At 36.6% G+C, this 20,980-nt stretch overlaps 2 protein-coding genes across 2 annotated transcripts in view; one reads left to right on the forward strand and one right to left on the reverse strand.

The window, feature by feature from the left end:
- Positions 1-6: 6 nt before the first annotated feature.
- LOC107679348 (protein MEMO1) lies at positions 7-8,062 on the reverse strand. Its single transcript, XM_016474902.1, has 9 exons — positions 7,674-8,062; positions 5,050-5,131; positions 4,895-4,963; positions 4,674-4,786; positions 4,221-4,332; positions 2,325-2,467; positions 1,156-1,232; positions 507-611; positions 7-202 (listed from the first exon to the last, which is right to left on the reverse strand). Exons 1-9 carry the CDS (start codon positions 7,732-7,734, stop codon positions 71-73), a joined length of 894 nt encoding a protein of 297 aa, XP_016330388.1. The 5' UTR covers positions 7,735-8,062; the 3' UTR covers positions 7-70.
- Positions 8,063-9,828: 1,766 nt separating this feature from the next.
- The window catches only part of LOC107683903 (WD repeat-containing protein 27-like), a 49,534-nt gene continuing 38,382 nt past the window's right edge, over positions 9,829-20,980 (forward strand). Inside the window, exons 1-17 of the mRNA XM_016479969.1 lie at positions 9,829-9,948; positions 10,070-10,234; positions 11,143-11,287; positions 11,458-11,582; positions 12,021-12,134; positions 12,315-12,366; positions 12,481-12,551; positions 12,636-12,762; positions 12,902-13,004; positions 14,067-14,155; positions 14,879-14,937; positions 15,267-15,400; positions 15,878-15,951; positions 18,479-18,563; positions 19,318-19,389; positions 19,491-19,600; positions 20,194-20,283. Of these exons, the coding sequence (XP_016335455.1) occupies positions 10,088-10,234; positions 11,143-11,287; positions 11,458-11,582; positions 12,021-12,134; positions 12,315-12,366; positions 12,481-12,551; positions 12,636-12,762; positions 12,902-13,004; positions 14,067-14,155; positions 14,879-14,937; positions 15,267-15,400; positions 15,878-15,951; positions 18,479-18,563; positions 19,318-19,389; positions 19,491-19,600; positions 20,194-20,283 (1,597 nt within the window). The 5' untranslated portion in view covers positions 9,829-9,948; positions 10,070-10,087. The remainder of the gene's footprint in view (positions 9,949-10,069; positions 10,235-11,142; positions 11,288-11,457; positions 11,583-12,020; positions 12,135-12,314; positions 12,367-12,480; positions 12,552-12,635; positions 12,763-12,901; positions 13,005-14,066; positions 14,156-14,878; positions 14,938-15,266; positions 15,401-15,877; positions 15,952-18,478; positions 18,564-19,317; positions 19,390-19,490; positions 19,601-20,193; positions 20,284-20,980) is intronic.

Raw genomic sequence — 20,980 nt, forward strand, 5'->3', positions numbered from 1 at the left:
GTCAGGAACGGGACGGGTGGGAGGGGCTTGGGTCTTCTAGGAGGCTCCGCAGCTCCTGGGAAAGTTCACCTCAATGAACGATGAGAGCTCCAGCAGCGTAACTCACAGAGCTGTCCGACCAGTTTCGGCACTGGCTCGACTGCGCATAGTTTAGGAAAGAGAAGTTCATGTCTATGCCGTTCTTTTTCAGTTCCGCCACGGCCTGATGGAGTGAAGAGAATCAATGGAGAGTCAACACTAAAGAGATGCTTTTAGACTTACAACGGTAATCTTAAAAAGCTTCATAATGAAAGAGCGGGTAGTTAGCAAGACATTAGTTAGGGGGGGAAAAAGGACATTAATAAAAGCTCTGCGACAGTTAAGTGCTAGGCTAATTACCATGCTTACGGACTGTCCATTATTTGCATTACTTTGCTTTTGCTTTGAGTCAACAGCAGTTTACTAAATAAAATGTCCTGGGGGAAATTCATATAGTCGTTCATATGAATCATTCATTAGGTACTTACATTTAGAAGAACGCCAATGGGATGGCGACCACAAATAGTATTATGATATTTCTTCAAATAATTGCTAAAGGAGATGGGGTCCAACTGTTCTATAATTCCCATTCCCTAAAAAAATTAAGGAAATTAACATGCATACATTTCACTGACATCAACAAAACTCTCATTACTGGCATTAATAATGTTGTAATTTTTATTTTAGTTTTATTTTTGACTCTATACTTGGATTTGACATTTGGTGTAGTTTAAACACGGTCCTTGTCCAGTAAATTACCATACAGAGGCAAAAGTACTTTGCCCAGTTGGTAAGCCTTTAATGAGGTTTGGGTTGCTAAGAACATCTGCTATTTGACAGACTGTCATGGGTGGAATGTATTAAAGTCAGTCTTTGAATCAGGGTTGCTAAGAAAATCTGCTATTTGACAGACTGTCATGGGTGGAATGTATTAAAGTCAGTCTTTGAATCACCGACTACCACAGTAACCATAACAATGACTCTTTAGCTTGGAGAAAAATTCCTTTTTTTTCTAGAACCACCAATAGGATTAGCACATTGTGTATCCCAAACCAGAATGGGCCACTTGCATGTAAGCCTCATATGTCAGACATTACGTGAGTTACCAGGAGCAAAGGGGAATAGAAACAGGTTTACCATTTTGTCAAGGTGCTCGATAGATCTGTAGATCTCTCCTTGACTTTCATCGTAGTAGGTGTAACGGAAACGTTGACCTGTAGAATATATGAAAAAGTTCAAATTAAACATTTAACTAGAGGCGGCACCAAAAAAAACTTCATTAGGGATATTTGTATGGGTTCCAACTTCCTACCTATTTAAAGCATTCAAAAACACTCACTTAATAGGTTTAACTTTAATTAGGATGCTGCCATAGAAGTCTATGCTGCCTATGTAGGCAGAAGGCAGCTTTTGTTTCTGGCAAGTCACATTGAAGGAGAGCGTGAGCGTGGAGAGAATGTCTGTGATGCCGACATGATGTGGATGAGAAATGAAAGCATGTGTATCTTCTTTACCAGATTCATGCTGCTTTTGTTATCATTAGTTTGAGCAACATTTGATTTAGGGTGGTTAACAAGAATTTTGCCTTCCCCCATTTTTTTTGCATAATTCCAAAAAAAGTATAGTATAATAATACTTAACCAATGTCACGCCTTTACACTCCGATTACTGGACATTTTGTATATACAGTGGTGTGAAAAAGTGTTGGCCCCCTTCCTGATTTCTTTTTTTTGTTGCATGTTTGTCACACTTTAATGTTTCAGATCAAACTAATTTAAATATTAGTAAAAGATAACACGAGTGAACACAACATGCAGTTTTTAAATGAAGGTTTTTATTATTAAGGGAAAACAAAATCCAAAACTACATGGCCCTGTGTGAAAAAGCGTTTGCCCCCTAAACCTAATAACTGGTTGGGCCACCCTTAGCAGCAACAACTGATATATATATATGTGTGTGTGTGTGTGTGTATATAGTATGCATAAATATGCATGTACAGTTATGTATATATGACAAAACTGATGCGTACTGAATAAAAAGTTGATGACAAAAAAAATTTGTCATCAATACGAGAACTACCGAAAGTCATGTGACCCAACATGGTGACTAGTGCCAGAACTAAATAACCAATCGGTGCAAACCCTAATAGATTTACTGTTGGCAAAATGTCAGCATCTTGTCAGCAATACATCTAATTTCAACAAACAGGAAATTCGTCATCTGACATTCGTCTGACTATAATTGATATGAACTATTTTCTGGTTTTTGACAGTTGAAAAATTAAAAGTGTGTGAGTGGACACAAACCCCAGTGGCAGAAGTCAGAGGAGATAATGAAAAGATTAGAAGGATCAGCCAGGTATTTGCTAAGCAGCTTGCCATATTCCTGCTCTTTAGATTCACTCAGAGCTCCCACCAGCACAGGGACGATGCTGAACTCATCTTTATGGCTGTTTTTGAAAACAAAGCACAGAACAGAATCATGTGTCAAGTCCCAGATGGAGATTTGACATTTGCATCTTTATAAATATTCTTTTGTCAATGAGTTTTGCATCACTTATTAAAATCCATGGCCATGTCAAATCAATAGCTCTGTAAAGAATTTCAGTTTCCCAAATTGCTGAGATGTGAGAATAAAACGTGATGCAAAAAAAAAAAAAAAGGCTGAAAACCTTTAGAAATATTACAGTTGCGCAGCAACTAATTGCTCTGCTTGGGAAAAAAAATAATACCCAAATGTCTAATCAAACAAATTGAGGGGATGTTAATTTCCTATGCCCATATACTGAAATGTTTTAATGGAATAATAGAAGTGGTTGGTGGCTCCTGCATTAATATAAAAAAACACACACACAACACCACAACAATAACAAAACAACAGAACATCCATCACGGCAAACTAATTAGAGGCACCACACTAGGTAAACAGATCCTGACAACATAATTAGTGGATCTGGCAGAGATGAATGAGCATGAGAGTGTGACTATGGGTCAATAATGCTGTTCATGGCCTCTGCATAGAGATGAGGTGAAACCTTGATATATCCTTCTTCCTTCTCTTTACATTTACATTTTTTCCCTGGGCAGATTCTGTCCTACACAAGGACGTGTATGTCTTATAGAGAGACTACAGCAGGTAGCCACATAAGATAATCAGAGGAAACCACAAAGGGCTATAGCATATCATATGTTGTTATGCCATAATGCAACACTGACACAAGGTTAAAAAGCAAAAGGTGAGACTTTGCATGTAACACCTATGATGATGTTATACATGTACATTTGTCAAGTACCACTAAAACTCTTGGTTCCTTCAGAGAATACGTCTGTAAGATTTTATGATTTTGAAAGAAGTCTCTTATGCTCACCAAGGTTACATTCACTTAAAAACAGTAAATAAAAAAAATGAAGTAATACTAACAGTAAATTAAATTAAATAGTAAATTAAATTAAACAGTAATACTGTGAAATATTATTACAATTAAGAATAACTGCATTATATTTAAGTACATTTTACAATGTATTTTATTCCTGTGATGACAAAGCAGACTTTTTAGCAGCCATTACTCCAGTCTTTAGTGTCACATGATCCTTCAGAAATAATGCTAATATGCTGATTTAGTGCTCAAATTTGTCAGAATAATCAGTATTGAAAACAGTATTAACATGGTGTTGGATTTAAGTTAAAAAAAAAATATATATATATATATATGAAATATATATTTTTGTAACAATGTAAAATTCTTTACTGTCACATTTAACAATTTAAGTATTAAATTCTAAGTGTTATCTTCTTTCAAAAAACAAAACAAAAAAATATTTTGAATGGTAGTGTTCATGCTTCAAGTATTGAGTCTTCCCAGAATCTGAGACATTCAGTGGATAATTCATGTTGTCCCAAACCTGTATGACTGACTTTCATCAGTGGAACACAAAAATGTTTCTGATATTTTGAAGATCTTGTGCACATAATGGAAGTCTATTAAGGTCTACATAATGGAAGTCAGTAGGGTCCAAAACAACACTCAACCACCTTTGACTTTCATCGTATGGAGAAAAAAAAAAGAGAAAACAGATAATTTGTAAAGTATCTTCTTTTGTGTTCCACAACATCATGGTGAGTACATGATCACAGAATTTCCATTTTTGGGTGAACTGTTCCCTTAACGGTCCAGATGAAGATGTTCAATATCTGGTTGTTACCTCTCCATGGCTTTAGCGGTATAAGGCAGGTGCATTTCAATGCTGTGTTCGTCTTCATCTGTCTGCAGACTCATCCTCTCAAACATGCCTGTTTTCCACAGATCAGCATAAACTGCCAGAGAAAGAGATGGGGCAGGGAGAATTAAAGCCCTTGTGTTTTGAACTGAGGAGCTACAAAGATAATTACACAAAGCCTCATTAATATGAACATCATCAAATAAAAGATTCTCATATTTGTGTTGCACATTTGTCATGTTTATAGCCACAAAACTATCGCATAATAACAAATTTAGTCATTTACAACTTGGAAAATGTTGCAATCTCTTCTGCAAAGCTCCGTTTGAGAGCAAAGGAGCCAGATATTTAAAAAAAGATATTTTGGGCGACACCTTTCTGTGTACTGTTATTCAATCAGCATTTAATCCTGCCAAGGTAGGAAATGAGATTGCTTACCCTTCTGGTCGATCCTCAGGTCGTACAGTGGCGTTCTGTAGACCTCGGCGGGGGAGAGGGCACAGCGAGACAGCGGCACATGGTGAGAGGGGCCGAGTATGAACACCCTCCGACTGATGCATAAGAGAGCGCTGCAGTTACCTCTCTCCCCACGGAAAACCCAACATTATGGCTACTTCAAGAGAATTTAAAGAAGCTCTGATGACAGGAAGGATACTTACGTGATGGAGGGGTCCACCTGCTTGTAGGCGTGGGCGGCACACGCGCCACAGTAAGTGTAGCCAGCGTGCCTGCAAAAGACAGTGGTTTTAGAATGCAGAATCACAACTGAAACAGAAGGAAAAAAAAGATGCTTGTCTGCTTTCACTCCACATACGGTGCTATAATGGCTCTAGCTGGACCAGCTGTAGATTGTGCTTGAGATAACCAGCCCTCGAGTTGTGCGTTAAGCTGGGATCCTAATTGTAAAGACAGGAAAATGTCATTAGGAAATATGAGAGAAGCAGACATAATTTTACAACTTTTAAACTTCAGCTGGGAAGATTATTTGAACGTCTTCCAAATGTATTTTGTACAGTATCAATTTCACCATGTAGAAATATTTTTGAAGCATGACAAGTTTATAATCTATTAATTATATATTACCGCAAAATATTGCAGACAAAGAAAATTAAGCCTATTTTAGCATAATTATGATTTTTATGCATTATTTTCATGACAAATATTGTGTAAAACAAATGTTCAGGTAGACTCGTAAGAAAGCAGTCGCTCTTTTGCTGTTATTTAAAAATAGCACTATGAAAATGTGCTTATTTGTCATTAAGCACATTTTCATCCCTAATGTTCATTGTTGTAATGCAACAACAAAAAAATTCGCTACATGCTAAAAGATTTTATAATCAAGCATTCATCAATGGATTTCTCTATTTCTAATTATAAATCAGTCAAACAAACAATGACTCGGTAGGTGAAATGGCTGTCCTGAATGTTGATTTCAGCAATATTTCAGCCTCAGACAGAGCCGTTGTCCCAGTCCTAATGACTTTCTTATCAGAGTATGACAGGACAAGGTAACATTTTTGAGAACCAGTGAACAGATGAAGTTCAGCTGATTCTGTAAAAGGAATAATAAGAATACAACTAATTGGGTCAAATTTTAGCAGTTGTTAATCAGATCTCTACACTGTAATGAATCATACCATTACATCACTAATGATATTCCAAAGAGCAGCCAGGTCTGACTATTCATGCATGTGCAAATGCATTCATTTTAGTGTCTGACTGACATGGCTTTGTATGGCTGATGCATATATTAATATATAGAAAGTTAGGTGGTTGAATGTGGTGATAGTGCTGATTTTATATAATGCAGTGTAAGAGATCATTTATATAATTGATTCTAGCACATATAAAGAATACATCTAAAATATATGGGTTTTAAAAATGGTCAATTATATTAGTCTAGAACATATGAGGAATACCAATATAGCAGTATCAAACATATATATAATACAGGTATAAATCAAAATTGAATATATAAATATATAATTGCCATTATTCATCGACTTTGTACAATTTGTCCAACTGAACTGACACACCTGTTAACTGGCCAGAGTTATCATTGCCAGATGAATAATAACTAGTCATGATCTGAAAACTGTAACTAAAGACATAAAAGTCATGTATGTCACATATGGTACAGTTACTCCGTGTGGGGAAAAGCATCAACAAAACACCAGAAGCCACCACACTAAAAAAAAAAGTGTGTGTTTCGGACAAAACACGAGCTCTAATGATGGTGACAGCATGCAGAATGCAGATCCTCATGTAAAGGCCAGCAGACTAGCTTCTGTACAGTGTAAGTATATGTTATCTAGTGTGTGTGTGTGTAGCAATAGGCTTTTGTTACTGCATGAGAGAAGAAGAAGAAAATACCACTGGCCTTCTAAAGACTTTCATGTGCTGACTGTGCTCCCTGTATTAACTGGAATGGAACAGGACATAAATGCTGACCAATATAACAATAAACACAGCATTACTTGACATCAATATTAATGAAAAACCAGGTTTTATTCTCCATAAAACACAGCTGTCATGTACAGCTGTCATACGAACTTAATTAAATAGCTTTAGCCGTTAGCAGGGTAAGTCCAGCCTTCTGAACGGCGACAGAAGTTTATCTATCTGGATTTACTGATCCGGAAAAGTAGGGCTGGATAACGTTAGCGTGGATGGTATATTAATCTGTGGTATTAGTTTGCGTGGTTGGCGTGTATGGAAGATTCACACACACCGGCTATAGGCTAACCAGCTAACTGTTGGTCTGTTTTTGTTCTCAGCTGCTATTACACACAGAGAAGCTACACATTAACAATAGAAACACAAAAATATACAACAACAGGCAAATCTGAGAGAAACACACAGTCTGGTCAATTTAAATAAAATTTAAAATTTAATTGGTTCTAGTTTGCTCATTGAAAAGCCGAAATAATTATTCAAAATCATTTTTAACATTTGAAGTAATTCATGAAATAATCATCTACATGCCAAGACAAATTAAATTAGATTTTTTTGACCGAGGACCACTTTTTTCTAGATATAGATTAATTTCTGAGCAGAATTAAATCGCTTTAAAGTTATTTTCTAACAAAAATAAAGCTGATATGTTTTAGTTAGCATTTTCAATAAAGTTAGTTAGTTTTTAAAAGACCATCAGTTCAGAAAAAGGTACAAAAATAAAGAAACTCGTCCTGTTGTCTTTAAACCATTTTAGGCACAGCTATTTAATAATTCCCAGCTGATCGCACAGGTTCTGTCAAAAAAACAATGTGAGCTGCCTACCTAGGCAGCACTTTTGAGCGTACTGAACGTCCCAAAATGCTGTCTAGATAGACAGCTCACTAGGTTTTGAGACACTGCCAGACTCACACACACACACACACTCGTGTCAGCAGCACACCGGACCTCAGGCCCGGGCTGCTCTCGGGTCTCTGGCTCTACCTGAGGCCGTGTACCAGCTGCCGGCGTGGCTCGCTTCTCTGCACACCATCCGGTTCGACATCTTGGTGCCCGCGCCGCCTATCTTGGTCCAATAAAACCTCGTCGGTGGGGGGTGGGGGGGAGAATGAACTAAAAACACTAAGAAAATATGCTAGCTCAAAAAGTATATGCCTGTGCTGAAACTGCGTGCCCAGTGAAGGAGTATTTTATATAATCTTGATATAAATGTGAGACATATAAGTAACGATACGCAAATATATAAAGAGGTTGAGGGCTGAGGCTGTGAAGAACAAAGATCCGTCCAGTTCATCCGCTCGCTGCCAAGTTTGTCTCTGTTATCCGGATGGGCTAGTTTGGCCCATCTCGGCTTCCGTTCTGTCAGAAAAACTGGGCGGGGAGAGTTGATTGACTGACTAAAGCGAAAGAATAATTGGTCGCTTAGGATCAGGGGCGTTTCCAAAGAGATGCATATGTAGATAACGCTTTTATGATTGGATAGCTCAGTGTGTTTGGCTAAAACTCATTGGCGGAAAATAGATGTGGGCGTGTATTCAAAGATCGTTTTGTTGGTGAAAACATTTAGCTTTTGTAACATTCACATAGGATTAAAGACACTTTTGGTGTTGAAGAAATGTACGATTTTCAATAAAACCTCGTCGGTGGGGGGTGGGGGGGAGAATGAACTAAAAACACTAAGAAAATATGCTAGCTCAAAAAGTATATGCCTGTGCTGAAACTGCGTGCCCAGTGAAGGAGTATTTTATATAATCTTGATATAAATGTGAGACATATAAGTAACGATACGCAAATATATAAAGAGGTTGAGGGCTGAGGCTGTGAAGAACAAAGATCCGTCCAGTTCATCCGCTCGCTGCCAAGTTTGTCTCTGTTATCCGGATGGGCTAGTTTGGCCCATCTCGGCTTCCGTTCTGTCAGAAAAACTGGGCGGGGAGAGTTGATTGACTGACTAAAGCGAAAGAATAATTGGTCGCTTAGGATCAGGGGCGTTTCCAAAGAGATGCATATGTAGATAACGCTTTTATGATTGGATAGCTCAGTGTGTTTGGCTAAAACTCATTGGCGGAAAATAGATGTGGGCGTGTATTCAAAGATCGTTTTGTTGGTGAAAACATTTAGCTTTTGTAACATTCACATAGGATTAAAGACACTTTTGGTGTTGAAGAAATGTACGATTTTTTAAGTGAAACGATAGAAGAGTGATTGTGTCTTTTGTTTTATGATTGTCAAATTGCACACTTTGGAAAAATTTCACATCTCTTTTATATAACTGACAGTAAAAGACGTCGTTTGTTATTGTGAACAAAATAAAAAGCATTGACAACATGCTAAAACTTATAATTTTTTATTCACAAATGTATGATATCTAAATCTATCCTATTTTATAAGGATTTTTGTTATGAGCTTCGGTTAAAACACAGATATACAATAACCTAACTAGACAAAATCTGTATATTCTTTACAAGAGCATCTGTTCATCGTCGACGTCCGTCATCGTTTAATTTTATATATATATATATATATATATATATGTGTGTGTGTGTGTGTGTGTGTGTTCTCTGTAACTCGATTTCAATGTACATTCTGACTGACTGCAGTTTACCACCAGAGGGCATCGTTGCATAAAAAATTACCTGCCCTTTTTTACTGGTATAGTCGGACAGTTTGTGCAGAACAAGTTTGTTTAAATAATAAATCAGGTAACAGATCTGCTGCGCTACGAATAATACGGATGTATCCAAGTAAAATCAATCAGTCGGGTCGTCAGCTATTTGTCTTTATATCAGATTTTAACAACATTCATTGTTTTTATAGACATTAAATTATATTTGCAGTAAGCCAGAGACACAAAACTTCCACAATTCGTACATCGTGTCAGAATGTACTCTTTTCGCTGTACACTGTACTTACAAAATAAATCAATAAACAAATAAAATCGTCCAAACAAGCAAAACAAAAGCACAAGACTTTAGAGACTTTGGTACACACGTTAGCAATTGTCCCTTCTGGTGTGCCGTCCCGTTCCGTTTCCAAAGCAACAAGGACGCAATAACTGCTGGGTTACAGACCAAAAAACTGAAGTTTCATTTACTAACTCTACATACAGTATAATTATATATGGGTTGCATTTGTAAAACTTTAACAGCAATACATTTTACGTTCAGGTAATGAATGGAATACTTTTGCAGCTGATGTCATTGGCACATTCCACAAAACCGTAGGGCTAGTTTTCAACAGATGGGCAGTAAAAAAGCAGGTGGGTAACCGTCAGACGACCTGCGGATTCGTCTTAACTGTGCCAGTTTGATGTCATCTTGACCTGCTAAACATTTAAGCATGGTTTTCTATTTAGATTTTCTCATTGTGTGTTGTTACAGGGGATTATTGGTGACTCCATGGCTGCTGTGCAGTATTTTATTGAGAGGTTCTCTGTGACTTGCAACAAGCCAGTGTCCCACCTGCAGCTGGCCTGCTGTCCATCTCACTGTGCTGTCCCATGGCAGGACAAGAGTATAAGGATTTACGAAAACAACAACCTGGAGGTCTTTGTCTATTTTCAACAAACAAATATATATAATTACTGTCAATTGATTGAAAAAATGAACTAATTAATCACACATTTTGCTGTAATCAATTGCATCTAACACTAAAATGATATATTTTCACATTTAATTTCCAAGTTAATGTAGAAAAAAACAGTGTATTTTAAATATTTATTTAATGGCATCTTTTTACTATGAATTATGAATGAAGGCAAGTACCACCAAAACCATATTAATGTATCTGTTTGTTTTTTGTTTTGTTTTTAATCAATTTCCGGGGATAAAATGAGTAAATATAGCCATTTAGCTTTACAGTGTTTGTGCCATCATTTCTTTTCTCTTTTTTTTTTCTTTTTTATTATGCAAGTAAAGATTGTGACAATATTTACATGTGTCAAGTACAGGACAAACAAACATATATACTAACAGCCAGCATTGCAAGTCTATTCTGACAACTCCTGTATGTGTTTTCTTGAGTCTGTAAGCGTGTGTGTGTCTGTGTGTGTGTGCGCGTTTTTGTGACAAATGAGGACATACATTTGTATAATGACAAAGGTATGACATAGGTATTACAAGGAGAAGGTGACTTTTCAGGACATTACCCCATGCCCCCACTTTTCAAAACGCTTATAAATCACACAGAATGGAGTGTATTGAAAATCTGAAATAGCACAAAGTTTCATGTAAGGGGTAGGTTTAGGTGTAGGGTTGGTGTAGGGCAATAGAATATACGGTCTGTAAAAACCATTACGCCTAGTGTGTGTGTGTGTGCGCGCATGTGTGAGTGTATCTAGGAGTGGGAGGAAACGGATAAATCAGAGATGATTGTGCCATCATTTCTAATATTTAATAGAACTAAATTGTTACAGAACAAAAATATATAAATGTAATTTTAATGTTTCCTGTAGCCTCCCTTGGAACTCACTGGTCACCATGGCGATGTGTCTGCCATGGTGTTTGGGACTTTGAGAGATCGTCTCGTCCTCTGTAGTGCTTCTGAAGATTATGTTATCGTCTGGGACATTGATCGCTGCTACAGACAGATCAAAGAAGGTAATAATGCATGCAAAGACCTTGAAAAACAGACTGAAAAAATCTGCTCGTCTGCAGAGCATATAAAACTGTGACACTTAAGAATGCTCTACTCTGGAATAGAATGTAGCCACTGTTCTCTGTCAGTCACTTTTTTGTCTCATCTCCCAAACATGACATCTGTGTTCCAGGTGTAATTGCCTCAGGTAGAGTTGTTGGCACATTGCTCGGCAAGGTGGAGCATCTGTCACTGTGTCCACTGAGCGCAAAATTGGCCGCATGCTCAGGCTCCAGAGTGTTTCTATTGAATGCAGAGGTATGAATGAAATAAGATACACACGATTTTTATTCAGTGAATCGAAAACAAAAGCAGTTATGCTGAAACAGTAAAAAGGAAACAAATGCCTTTTTTGACCCGTCTCCAGATGAAATGTGAACAAAGTCTGCAATGGAGAACATTCCATTACCCAGACTGTGATTGACCAACCCATAAAAATGAGAGATAGCATTGAAATACTCACAGGAAACCAGCAGAAAAAAATCACAATAAGCCCCTTGTTGGCTTCTGTCTTGTATATCAGAAATAAACGGTCATATCACATTCAAACAGTATTTGTCTGCTTAAGCCACACTTAAACTTAAGAACATCTTTGCATTATGTAATAAAACACGTTTCAATTAAATTATAAAACAATTAACATATTTCTAAATAAAGACCCAAAACTTGGGGCCACTGTATATGTGTTTCCTATAGAGAGAGGATGTGTTGGGATTTTTGAAAGCTCATCTTGGTCCTGTGACTGCATCAGAGTTCTGTCAATGGGACGTTAATCTTCTCATCTCAATCTCAGAAGACAGAACATTTAAGGTACAGATACGATACAAACCCAAACCAGGACACCCTGACTGTACCTGTCCTAAATATGGACATGTGTTTGTTGTATTACTGTTCAAACATTTGGGGTGAGTATGATATAAATGTAAGATATATATTTTATATATACTGTAGATATATATGCGTATGACTTCTTTTTCTTTTTTGTATTAGATTTGGGATGTGAAGAAGGGAGATATACTCTTTGAATCTGCTGTCCTGTCAGGTCAGTTTATAGTTATTAACACCAATATTTATACAACAGAAATTGAGGTTGTTCATAGTCTGTAAATGTAGAGAATATATAGTGAAGATGCTGAAGTTTTTTTTTTTTCCACAGCGTATCCACTGCTTAGTCTGTTCTTCGTGGAGCAAAACAGTCAGTTCATCATAGGGTCTGGTGATGGACAGGTGAGTAACACACACACACTTTCAGCCTCTCTTTTGTAATCTATATATCACTTTGTTTATGTTGGAATCTCTTTGTGATTCAAGCTTTGGTGCTACACTCTCCCTGTGGACCACAAATGCCGCTTGGTGACAAAACTGGACCTTTCGAAGCTGGAACAGAAGCATGAGAGAAACCTCAGAAAAACCAGCTCACCTCAAAATAGACCAGATGGTTAGAGAAAAAAAAACACAAGCCACAATTCAGACTGCGCATAACTACTGTTTTTCATGTGCCTACCTCACTGCGGAAAAAGATACATCTGCTTCAAGTGGAAAAGATCTCACTGAGCTTCATCTGTGTGCTTTTATAGGAATGACTGGTAATGAAGTGAGAGGAACAGTGGAGACAGCAAAGCCTGTTCTGAAAATCTGGGCACAGAAACTGCAGTCCAGTCATGCTAGCCTTCAGCAGAGGTACTGTCTTTGGTCTGTTTTTGTTGTTCACCTTTATCTGCTTGAGCACTTGTTGAAGTTTTGGGGTAAGAATCGATGTAAGGCAAACATGACAAGGTTATGTTGTGCAAACCACAATATTTTGATTTGTAGTTGGCCATTTTTCAGTGCTGTTCGTTTGCAACTGCAGCATGTTATTGATCAAATCTTATTAGGTGGCCAAAATGTATTCACAAACACACAGTATGTATGATAACAGTCATAACTATAGTAGTCATGACATTGTAAAGTTGTGGCAGTGATATACAGCATGGTACACCTGTCTTCACAGGCATAGGAAATCATTTTTCAACGGATATTTCTATGGTCATGGCAGGAAACTTCCAATTAGGAAGTCATTATACTCCTATTTATGGTTTCATGCTGTCCAAACAGCAGTTACAGCTATGAAAAGATGGTTGCAAGCACTGAACTTGAAAACTTTTGAAAATCATGCCATTATATGCTGAAATTTGTAATATCATGTTGTAAACACTGGTGGAGAAATGCCTGCAGACCCAGAAAGTAAAGGACGCAAAGGGAGAGGCAAAGTCATAAAAATCACTTTGTTTTCCAAAGCATAAATACTAAAAATTTTGAACATTGTCAAAAGCCTTTTATTTTATTACATACTCATGTTTAGTTAACAATCTGTGCATGAATTCTTCATATTGTTATTCACAGATTCATAGTGATTCATAGAAAAAAAAACGTTACCCCAATAACTCTAGTTAATTGGACAGGAGAGATGGCCCTTGACCTCTGCCACTATAATTTCCACTGCAATAACTTAAATCAAGTTTTTCAAAGCTTTAGTGCAGTTCTCAGAGCAAGCTTGTGCAATATCTTATCATAGATTCAATGAGTTTCAATTAAATTTGACAGGTTTTCATAGATGTGTGAATTCCTATAGAAGGTCTATACAATACAGATCTTTTTTTCTTTTCTTTTCTTTTTTTCTGTTGTACCCTTTTACATTAACCAGGCCTTAGTTCTTTGTAGTGTCTTTTGGTAAACAGTCTCTTCTTTGTACATTTTCCATAGAGGAAGTTGTGTGTGGATCGGAAGTTCTGATGGGCTCTATCTGCTTGACCTGGATACTTCAGAGCTTCTCATGATTCTTCCACTCAAAGGCATCATAAGTATTCAATTAACTCTCAAACATAAACATGTTTTAGGTTCAAATGTAGCAATTTTTCAAGTAAATATTTGACCCATTATATTTTTACATCCGTATGTTTATTAGTAAAAAAAATCCTAACATGTTAAAAAAATGTACCTTTAAATAGCAAAAAATATGACACAAATAAATGCAACAGTGGCCTTAGTGGTCAACAAAACTTTAGAGTGTAAGTAAGCTTCTGTGTGATAACCAGTTAAGGATTCGGTCTCCTAGCTTGGGATGTTCCAGGATTATGATACTTTAGAGAGTGGCAGAAAGTCAGTGCATGTACTTGTACACTTAATGATAACATTGGTAAAATCTTGCAACCTCAAAACAAAATTCACCTCAAAAATATGCACAAACATCATGATTTTCATTATAGCAAATGGCTTCCTAGAAATACTTTAAGCAGGGGAAAATACGCCCGTCAGTATGGTGCCATTGTCTGGGTTTCTGAAGTTTAAGAATGACTGTTTAGTTTTCAAATTTACTAATTCCTCCTGGTTAAACACTCATTTATTCCAAACCAAAATCAAGTTCAGAAACATGATTTTTTTTTTTCCCCAAACTTTTTTTCACTTCATGGCTATAAGACATAATTACTGTAGTCATTAAATATTTGCCTGGTTATCTCTAAAACCCACTTAAATTTGTTTTAGATTGTTTGAAGTGGCAATTTTTCTCCTGACAGGTGACCTAAGCATTTCAATGTCAGGATCATGGGCCGTCTCTAATGGACTGGGTGGCAATGTAAGTACTGTGCTAGGCTTTTTGTGTCTGTAGAAGAATTCTAACTGTATACACATACAATATTTTATATGTTTACACTGTTTTAAGTTTTTTGACAGATTTTTTAATGATCCTTTTGTTAACCATAAGCCGCTCTAGAGTTCACATGTACAGCACCTTTGGTATTTTTACAGCCCTGCAAGTAGCAGTTTACGGTTTCCCAAAGCCAGGATTATTTAAGATGTAAAGCTTTTACAAGTTTTGGCTGTGGTTTGCATTCTGGGAGGAAAGTGGTCTGTGTGAGACAGTATGACATGAGGACTACCCTCAGCCTCTCTCTTTCTGGCTAGATGTGCTGTTTGGTGACTTCTCTATTTGGGACATCAGTAGCTCTTTTTGAGGTTAATAGTGCCGGGTTGGACGAGCTCTGTTTTAGGATGGCGATGGGCTTCTCTGTGGATGAGCAACTTTCAGTCGTGCCCAGGTAACAACACTCATCTTTCAGTCTCTATGAGCCTCCTGGTGTTAGAATTAAAGGGGTCATATGATGCTTTTTTAAAGATCATTATTTTGTGTATTTGGTGTAACAGAATATGTTGACATGCTTTAATGTTCAAAAAACACATTATTTTTCAAATACTGTACATTATTGTAGGTCCTCTATGCTCCGCCTCTCTCAAATGCTTAGTTTTCTACAAAGTCCCTCCTTCCAACAAGCGCAGTCTGAGGAAAACTTGAAATCGCATCATATGACCCCTTTAAGAAAATGCAGGGTGTCATTTTGAGCCCCAACCAAGAATAATTTACCCGATGTTTGATTTTGGTTTTAGCCAGAATTATCTTCAGTAGACGTATTGTCTGTTATAGACTGTTAACCTTATTCTACCACAATGGAAAATGCTATATTTTATTATTTCCAGTAATAGAAGTCTATTTATGTTGTTTTTTCCTCTATTTTCAGCTCTCCTCTGATGACTATGTCCCCTCTGAATGCTGAGCTGGCAAAACATGGCCGAAAACCTCAGAGAAAAATAGGTTGGAGTTTACAAAACCACACACGCACACATTTTGTTGCCAAAAAAAAACAACTCTTTTGGATTAACTAGAATTTCAATGTCATTGACACCCCCCATGGCAATTTTACGATGCTGACTCATTACTGTCCAAGATGTTAATCTTTCTGGCCTCGCAGAGGTCTGTACCACATTATAGCTTTTCAAAAGAAAGTTGTCATTAGGCACATATACATAAGCATTCTTATATACTATAGTTTGAAATATTTGGGTTGATTCGAAATACTTTTGAAATACATGGAAAGGAAACGGTCCAATGAAACAGTCGCTCTTCATGAAACTGAAAAGTCTGATGCCATCTGGTGTCTGAGGTCACACAGATACAGGATTTTGATAACCACAGAATGAGCCACAGACCACATCACAAAAATTCAGTGCTAAATGAAAATGTACCCTATTTATTTTCTTAACCGATGATCTTGGTCTTAATTTGCATGATTCATCACTGCATACAGTATTATTCCAAAGACAACAATGTACCCATAAAAATAAGCTGACAAAATTAATTTATACTATAAGCTACACTACTGTTTAATAGTTTGGGGTCGGTAAGATCATTTTGTTTTGATGTATTTGAAAGAAGTCGCTTATGCTCTTTGTAAGCACTTCAGCAAAGTGGCAAAATGCTGTAGCCCACATAATGTTCTGCTGTAGGACCTCCCATCTCCTTCCTTTTGTCAAAATTAAAATGAATAGAAGAATAAATTACAAAATACTTTTTAGGCTTTTTGTATTTCCTTATATGCTGGCAGACACTTTTCCCTTTTTTTCTTTTTTTTTGAGTGAGTGTTTTAACTGCATAAAGATTTTTTGTCTTATATGTCTCATGGATGTAAAAGCAATCCATCATCATTATTTCTCTCTCTCTCCCTTAAGGGAGGCTCTTCTTCCATCTCCACCTGGGCATTATTTCTCTTCCTTACTAGAGTTACACATCCTCAGAAGCTTAAATTTATTCCATAGCTTTTTCTGGGGCCTAAGTCAATACTATAACTAGGACAACTCATTTTCTTCATACTGCTGGGCTTTGACATTAGACATTAGATAGTCAGGATCCAGCAGTTTAGAGTATGGGTGATTGAAGGTCTGATAAAAGGCTGATCTCAGAACAGTGTGACATATTCCTGAATAATTTGTTATGTCAGGATGTGGTTTGTTGGCAATGACCCGAAACTGCTACCTCTCTTCTGTACACTGTTTTGGTATTTTTGCCAATGTAAACTGAAATAATTTGGGATACCACAGTAATAAGTATGATCTATGAAAGTATACATGATTTCTTATTGATTGAACTCATGACAGGAACCTTTTTAAGTATTCCAAAGAACAGAGAGGGTTTTTTTTTTTTTTGAAAGATTTCGCATATAATGATTCTATTTGTAGCACCAGCACTAATTTGTTTTAGTATTATTAAAGTAATTACAATAATGATTGTGCTCAATATATGGTGGAATTTAGGCAGCTCTCACAAAAGGTTCATGGCCCAGTCTTGCTTCAAGTCTGGTATCTTTTATTTGTAAATAGTTTAAGTTGTTTGGAAGCATTTCCTAAGAAAACAGCAAAACCGAAAGACGAGCACTGAGTTCAAACCTCATACATAAATCGCATAATGATGAACTTTACTGATTTTACAGATGTGATGTGTCCAGTCCTGCTTTTGGAGGGTCACTATTTTGCAGAGTTTAGCTCCAGTCCTAATTAAAGATACCTGAACCAGCTAATCAATATTTTCAGGGCTACTAGAAACCTTCAGGCAAGTGTGTTGGAGCAGGATTGGACACCCCTGCTTTAGGAAGTAGTTGCATTTATTAGCCACTTTTCAGAATATACATTTAGTCTGTGGTTGACAACGGAACCGTTTTTGGAAACGTGCATTAGTTTTAATGGAGCTGGAAAAAATGAGCTCACTGAAGTGAAGGAAACTCGGAAAAATGTCATTTTTTTAGGTTGTATCATATAACATCTTTACTGTAATATGACTTTCTATTTGAAGAAGTTCTTATTTGTATACATTTCATGTCAATAACTCTTAAAAAGTTATAATGTACAGTCAGCAGCTCAGTATCGAAAAATAAATGTCAATCAGGTCATGTGGATCCTGAAAGGGTATATTTTATGATAATGACCAGCTGATTGTACAGTATCAAGCTTTACCAAATAAATATATGGGCATGAAATATTGGTTTGAGTTGAAATGATTTCATTATGTGAGCAGAAAGAAACTCTAGACAGTGATATGAGAGTCATGAAAATAGCAATGCAGAAAATATCATAATTGTATGCCACTTACACTATAATTTGAAATAAGCTTGGTGTATTATCAGCAAAACAGTTACTTGAGTGTGTAGTATTGTAACTGATATTATTATATCAAGCTAATTTTAAATTATAGTGTTAGTGGTATACAATTATGATAGACGAGTAATGTTCAGACTACATACAGGGAGAGCTTAATTATGTGACTGACCTGTTTTCTTTTTGTCTTCCAGGTGTGAGCTGTCAGAAGAGTGTAAAGGATCAGGCTTTGGTTTTTCACACGCAAGTGAAGTCATCAGGATACAATACAGCTCCTCAGTAAGTCAGTAGACCACACAGAGAAAAGCATTTTAGGGTCAGCAGTTTGACAGACTTTATGGTTTCGGGTTTACATTTATATGGTTCACATGGTTTCAGGCTTTGACAATTGGAGAAACTGGTGAGTTAAATGTGCGACAGTGACATTATGCAGGTTGTGTGCAAACAAGCACTCTGTTGAGTACAACATTTTGAAAATGTGTGAAATTAATTCATTCAGTGTGTGTAATGAGAGGGTTAGACATTTATGGAATGCTGCATATGTCAAATAAACTAAATTAATAGGCGAAGAAGCTCATTCTATAGAAACGATTACTCAGGCTGTGTTCTGGTAGCCTTTTTAAACATGACTTAAAGTAAATGACACTAATTGTGCTCACACCTAATATCTTCCATGCTGTAACTTTGGAGTTTAATCTGAGGTCACTAGCATAATATTAATTTAAACACTGTTTAATTCTGTTTCCATGGAGCCTACAGGCCTGCTTAGACTCACATTACTGAAAGGCTTTTTTGCCATAAGATTATTTGCCTCAATATTATGTAGTGAAGGTACAAAGGGACCTTTATGATGTCTTTAAGGTTTCTGTGGTCTGTCTTAGTAGAATGGCAATCATTTTAAGGCACATCACAAATGTTGTCGCTGCATCTGCTTGTGGCCAAGTCAAATATCTTGTCTATGACAAACTAGGATATGTTCTCTTGGATTTTTCAGGAATTAGATTATTAGATTTAACATATATCTCTTTTATAGTAGGACAATGTTTAGACCAAAGACCAGTGTTAAGAAGAAAAGCAACTCTGCCTCAACAACTAGCACAAATACGTAAGTATTCTGTCAGTTTCAGTACAGAGTCTCAAGAATGCAGTAGTACTGAATAAGACCATTGTAGTTTGTGCTGAAATCTATGCACTGTTTTTCAACAGGAAAGGCCTCTTAAGTGAGTATCCATCCCATTTTGAAGCACCAAGTATGCCTTATGCTCATTTGACAGTTTCCACAACTCCAACCCCAGTCAGCTCTCTACAGTTCTCAGGTCAGTATAATGGTACAATCACACTAGGCTTTAAACATGTGAAATTTCTTTGTACTGTGCAACCAGAAAATGGGCAACAAATGGTCACACTCTAGGACTTCTTTTTTTAATCAATTATAAATATAAATAACAAATAATAATACATTAAAGGTCAAATGCATTTAATACAATTTTAAATCTATCTAAAAAAAAATTTTTGTTACATATGGTCAAATTTTTTACACAAAGTGCACCCCTGTAGCACTGTAGTATCCTGCTGTAATTTCATTGGCTTAACATTGCATAGCAAACCATGCTATGCATGCTGGTTTCTTTACCAGATTTATGCACAATCAACAGCATTTAATAGCCATGTCTAACAGTAATTTGCCTATTGATTATTTGCATTTTCGGTTCTCCTGTGGTCTCACATAAAGTCTCCATACTGTAGCACCAGCAGCAAAGTAGACTCCTGGAGTTAAACACAATAAAGTTGTGTACACCTGTTTTTAAGAGTGCTATAGTTGTTATTTTAGACTTTTGCCTTAGGAACATTATTTTTGAACTAATTATTCCATCGTTTTTGTCTGTTAACTTTCTCTTTTTGTGTCTAGGAAATGGAAAGCAGATTGCGTGTGGTCTTGGAGATGGTTCTGTTTTGTTGTATAACTCTTCACTCACCAGCAACCCAGCTGTCTATACAGGTAGTGGGAGAGCTTCAAATCTGTAGTGTTTATTTTTGTAAAATTCCTTTGCTTGTCTCTTATTTTCATTTCCTGACTGAGTGGCACAAAGGAATTGGATCAGTATTCAAATTTTTACATGCAATTCTGACAGCACCTGACACTGACAGCTGAAACTGACAGTTGGGGAATTCTGACTTTTGGAGGCCCTTCCTGTCCTTGAAATAGATTCTCTGATACACTCACAGTGATGTTCTTTTTTGTTCTTCATTTCGAACTTCTAAGTGAAGAACAAAAAAGTTATTCTCTTCATTCTTCTGCTGAACACAAAAGAAGATATTTTGAAGAATGTGGGTAACCATAGAGTTTCTGGTCCCTATTGACTTCCATAGTATTTTTTTCCATACTATGGAAAACAGTGGGGGCTAGCAGCTGTCTGTAACTCTCCTCATATGCTTTTGTTGCGAGTTTTAGGCAGGAATAGACTAAATTCAAATTCTGGCCATTATGGAATACTGAATTTACAGATTTAGATTTTGTGGTTTTCATAATATCAGGCTTTATATATTTTTTTTCACACAGTATAAATTAGTCTTATACAACATCTTAATCTTATTTAATATTTTATAATATTATACAGTTGCCTATAAATGTATTTTTATCGTAGGGGGTCCCTTGCAAAGTGATCATCAATTTTGGGGTCAAAACTATGGCTCTG

This window comes from Sinocyclocheilus anshuiensis, unplaced genomic scaffold (assembly GCF_001515605.1).
Source record: "Sinocyclocheilus anshuiensis isolate Anshui unplaced genomic scaffold, SAMN03320099.WGS_v1.1 scaffold413, whole genome shotgun sequence".
In the NCBI taxonomy this organism is placed as follows: domain Eukaryota; kingdom Metazoa; phylum Chordata; class Actinopteri; order Cypriniformes; family Cyprinidae; genus Sinocyclocheilus; species Sinocyclocheilus anshuiensis.

Bases quoted from the DNA above. Each gene is read 5' to 3' on its own strand.
- LOC107679348 (XM_016474902.1), bottom strand. From the start codon at position 7,734: ATGTCGAACCGGATGGTGTGCAGAGAAGCGAGCCACGCCGGCAGCTGG. The intron at 2,468-4,220 runs GTAACAACCAGA...TTTCAAAAACAG, and splicing joins ACCGCTAAAGCCATGGAGAG to CCATAAAGATGAGTTCAGCA. The intron at 203-506 runs GTAAGTACCTAA...TCACTCCATCAG, and splicing joins CCATTGGCGTTCTTCTAAAT to GCCGTGGCGGAACTGAAAAA.